The 4920-nt window shown below is 47.4% G+C and overlaps 1 protein-coding gene across 2 annotated transcripts in view; it reads right to left on the minus strand.

Annotated features, from left to right (window-relative positions):
• Positions 1-1548: 1548 nt before the first annotated feature.
• The window catches only part of LOC143007322 (uncharacterized), a 9497-nt gene continuing 6125 nt past the window's right edge, over positions 1549-4920 (minus strand). For both annotated transcript variants that reach the window (XM_076158596.1, XM_076158595.1), the window contains exons 3-5: positions 3858-3991; positions 3564-3681; positions 1549-3027 (exon numbers count right to left, since the gene is read on the minus strand). In XM_076158596.1, the coding sequence (XP_076014711.1) occupies positions 2896-3027; positions 3564-3681; positions 3858-3991 (384 nt within the window). In that variant the 3' untranslated portion in view covers positions 1549-2895. The remainder of the gene's footprint in view (positions 3028-3563; positions 3682-3857; positions 3992-4920) is intronic.

The raw sequence follows: 4920 nt of genomic DNA on the forward strand, positions 1-4920 counted from the left end.
GATGACACACACAAACACACACACACACAGTAAACATAAGTATATTTACTCTGTTACGTACTCTAATATGTACTTGTGGTTTCCTTCATACTCTTCGTCTGGGTTCATTTACTTTGTTGTGTATTTCAGTCCATCAGTACACTTCCCTGTGTGTGAGGGTGTGTAAGGGGGGGTGTGTGAGGGGTCTTCATCATGTAGTTCACTGTTGGACACTCACACACGTGTCAGCCAAGTAGGAAGCTTTAGGGCGAGGAAGGAAACCAAAGCTTCCTGAGGAAACAAACACAGGGAGGAAGAGAAGAAGCAGAAGAAGAAGAAGAAGAAGAAGGAGCTCCAGTCACACCTGAACCAGGGAACAAAGTACTGGTCATGACTCAATCAAACACTGAGGGCTGTGACTCCTCTCTCTCTTAAACATGGACACGCCCTTTAATCATATGCAGAAGTTGTTGCTGCTCTTTTATATGTGGACTTTATTTTGCAGCATGGCTCCTGGGGGCTGATGGGTAAAACCTTCCCACGATGCTTAACAGAGTACAACTCATCCGTGTTTCCAGGTTTGCTGAGCCCAACTGCTTCCCTCAGGTGAAGGGTGACTCAGCAGGAAGCTTCTCCTGAGCTGCAGGGGGAGGAGCCTGGCTGCTCACCTGGGGGGGAGTGTGTTTGTGTGTGTGTGTGTGCACATACAGTACACGCAGGTCCTCCTCAGAACATCCTCTTCTGTGTGATTATGAGCTGAAATGTGGGTCAGAGTGTAATCAGCTCCCACTTTGATCGTCATCACTTTGATCAGGAGGCTTTAGGACAGGGCGTTCTTTTTATTTTCATTTTTTTCTTTGCATGAACAAACTCTAATGCTGCCTGGATGGAGCTGACCCAGCACCTCATGATGACATCATGAGTGAGTAATCACAGTTGGTAATGACATCATGAGCCAAAGCTCCAGAGACTCAAACCAACAATGACCTCATGTTAACACAACTTTATGTACAGCATGAAGCGGGGTCGGGGGTCAGGGGTCGGGCTGGGGTGAAGGGGTTTCCTGAACGTAAATGTATAAACCCCATAACTGCAAATCACATACACACACGCCAGAGCACAGCCCAGTGGCTGTGTGTGTGTGTGTGTTTTGTCTCTGACTCGTTGCCTAGCAGCAGGCCAGTGCAGTGAACCTCGCAGCAAATATGTGTTTTTGCTGCCCAAATGTTTCCTCTGATTTTGTTTTTCCTCTCCCACTTCCTTTCCTTCTCTTTACATCAGAATTAGTAAAGGCTGATCTGCCCATGAGCAAGGCACTAAACATCAGCAGTGCAGTGCAGCTTTGCTATGGTGCCAGTTTGGATCCGAACACTGCAGGCTGTGATATGAGCTGACCTGACGCTGTAAAAGACACAGTGACCTGACAGCAGGTGTGTGTGTGTGTGTGTGTGTGTGTGTGTGTGTGTGTGTGTGTGTGTGTGTGTGTGTGTGTGTGTGTGTGTGTGTGTGTGTGTGTGTGTGTGAGAGAGTGCAGTGACGTACAGAGGAAAGGAGGCGGTGCAGCTCCGGCTCAGTGCAGGATCAGATGCAGGATCAGTTTATTACATCCGTCAACAAGGCAACAGCTCCTTTTTTCCTTCATTTCATGAGATCAGAAAATATCCAACTTTCTCTGCAGGAATTAGTAGTTTGTACAAATGACACACACACACACACACACACACACACACACACACACACACACACACACACACACACACACGATTGTTTCTGGATTTCATCACAGGTGATTGACTTAATGAGTGAACTAAAGGGTTGGAGGCTCACTTGTGTTACGTCTCCATTTAAAAACAAAGTGATTGATTGAGTTTTGATTGGCAGCAAGATTCAAGTTTGCTCTTTTTGCATGAGGAGGATGCAGACAGTGCAACATTTAAATGAGTGAGAGGGTCAGGAGGGACAGACAGGTGTTAGGATGTGACGCCGGCTCCACCCGAGTGTGTGAGACACACACACTCTGCTTCTTGGCGCTCGTACACGTTGGCACTTTCATCTGCGTCCTTGTTGGCACTAACTGGAAGACACGTTTGTTTGTCTGAGGAGCCGTTTACATTTTCATGCCTGACGCCGGACATTCGTTTACAAAAGAGGAAGTGGAGACATTCAGACTGTGACTTTCTAACTGGAGGTGGAAAAGAAGGATTTAGTTTTCACGTCGTTAGACATCGAGCGTATTCATTGTTTTTTTTTGTTCCCAACACTCACAAACAGGGCGGGACAGGAAGTGAGACTGTAACACTTTGATGTTTGTCATGCATGAATCTAAAGCAGATTGCATTGAATGCGACCCGAGCAGACACGCTGGCGGGCGCAGCAAGGAGAGGAAACGGGAGAGAAGCTGGTGGCAGAACGTTCAAACAAACACCATCAGGGGTCCGGAGGGTGGAGCCCCTGACTGATCCACACCTTTAAAGCCCTTTATTGGAGCTTCGCCTGATGTTTGGCTGCTAACGTTAACGGCGAGGACTTTGGATTGGTTGAGGCTGGAGATGGATTAGGTTCAACCTGCTCTGCTGCCACTGGATCTGAAGCTGAGAGGTTAGAACGCCACAGATGGTTAGTATGCTTTATGAGGAGGATCAGAATGGGAGCACGGCGATCAACAAGGTGGCAGATGAGCGATGAGAAGACAAGCAGTGACACGCAGCAACATCAGCTGGAATAAACTTCTCATGGGTGACGACTTATCAGTGAGATTGACTTAAGAAACTGCAGAGTCAGAGTCCATCAATAATTTAAGTCGGTTAGAGTCCGGTTCACATTTTGGGTGCAGAGTCTGGAGAAACCTGCATTCTCTCCGTGTTTCCTTCACTTCATCAGACAAACGGTGAACCCGGGCCGGTCTGACCAGCACAGTTACTCCATCGCGTTCCTGTTGTGGTCGTATGACGAGCGTCTCTTAGCAGCAGCGTGCTGAGCGTGCTGATTGGCTGAGGGGAGGCCGGGGGAGAGACGGCGATTAGCTGTCCAGGGACCGGTTCTGTTCTCCTGCAGAGAGCGTAACACAAGGAATGCACCACAGTTAGTTTAGTTAGGCAACTGATCACTGGATACAATCACTGGTTTGGACAAACATCTTCTGGTATTTGCTGCATCTTAACAGCGTCATCGATCCTTGAAGTTACACATCTAACCACAGTGCTGAATGTACAGCGAGGACATGCTGCGTGTGTTTACTTTATGCATTAGGTCCATTTCCCCTCCAGTCTAACTAAAAGGTTAAGTCCTGGTGAAAGAGCCAGAGGCCCGGAAATCTCACATCACCTTCCTTTGACAAACCTTACAGTCGTCTTTAGTGCTGCGATTGTTCTCATGACAGGAGGAAGCAAAAGGGTTAAACTTTGAGGGCCAATTACACTGAGAAGATGCAAGTATGGGTCAAGAAACTCAGCTTATTCTATTCATTCTTTGTCACATAATTACAGGTAGAATCCAGAGTTTCAGCCACTGGAGCTCTGAAGTTGAAGTATCCTGCGTACAGCTAGGAGCTCTGTGTGTGTGTGTGTGTGTGTGTGTTCACTCACAGTGTGGTTGATGTTCTCCAGGTGTAACGTCTTCAGCAGGAGGTCACAGCTCACACCTGTGGCTCTCTTGTAACGCTGGACAATCATCTTGTTCAAATCATGGAAACTGTCCAACAACCTGCCGGGTCACAACACAACAGGGACACAAATGATCAAAGAGTATTCGTTTGGTCATTTTGGCCTCCCTTACACACCACATGAGGGCGCTGTTAGAACTGATAGAAGTTCTGTCGTCTCCTGTCAGAGGAAGTGAGAGCCATGATGCGTTCGCTTGGGTCGGGAACCGGTACTTACCGCTGGTCCTGACTCGCTCTGCTGTGCTGCTGGTTGCTCCTGAGGAACTGAGCCAAGGTGGGAACTGCGTCGGGGTCACGTGGGTCACAGGACGGGCCGGCCAGCGAGGGGAAGGCCTCAGAGAACACAGCAGCCTGTAAGAGAGGCCCAGACGCAGAGGTGAGACAGGCAAGCTGACAGACAGAGTGAAGATCTTTAACCTGGATGTCATTGAAACGCTGGAAGAGAGGTTTTTACTGAACTTTAACGTCTTTAGACCCTCAGACAGGAGAAATGTTCTCTAGGAGGTTTCTGTTTTACTGACTTTATTTCTGTTTCAAACTGAAAATAAGGTCAGAAAATAAGATCAGTCCAGAGGTTCTGTTGTAGAAATATGAAGACAGAAAAGAACCCAAGGTATTTGTGAAAGTTCTCAGTTTAAAATAACACAAGAATCCATTCATGTTTAAGGAATCATTATAGACAAAAGTGTAAGAACAAAAACAGGTTTTATAAACATCCCACCTGAAGGCCACTGCCCCGGGAATTGAACCTCTGACTCCTTTGCTCTGTTTGTGTTCCTGCATGAATCACGTCTGAGCTCTTTACTCATAAAAGACTCGGAATGAAATACAGACGGGTGGAACGACGGCTGCTGCTGTTTTATAAAAGCAATCTGAAAGCAATATTTTACTTTGGTACACACACACTCACACTCACACTCACACACACACACACACACACACACACACACACAGAGCGTAAAGTTATGGGAGCAATCTAGCAGCAGCATCAGCGGCCCTGAGGAGCTGCTGCTTAAGCTGCACTCTGGGATCCTCCATCTTCAGCCTGCTTCTCAATATCAGCAAGTGCAAACAATCGAGCATGACGAATACTTCAGGCTGAGTCCAAACTGAGCCTGAGCCGCTGATATCACTCCTATCTAACATACTAACATACCAACAGCAGACCCAAATCTAGACAAGGTGGCAGATTTAGGTGTAAATGTAAACGCCAGAGACAAAACCTCCCAGAAGCCCTTTCACCTTCAGGTCACAGCTGCTGGGCTCCTGTCAATCATCTG

This window comes from Genypterus blacodes, unplaced genomic scaffold, assembly GCF_046128005.1.
Source record: "Genypterus blacodes isolate CSIRO-AG114 ecotype Tasmania unplaced genomic scaffold, CSIRO-AGI_Gbla_v1 ptg000084l_1, whole genome shotgun sequence".
Classification (NCBI taxonomy): domain Eukaryota; kingdom Metazoa; phylum Chordata; class Actinopteri; order Ophidiiformes; family Ophidiidae; genus Genypterus; species Genypterus blacodes.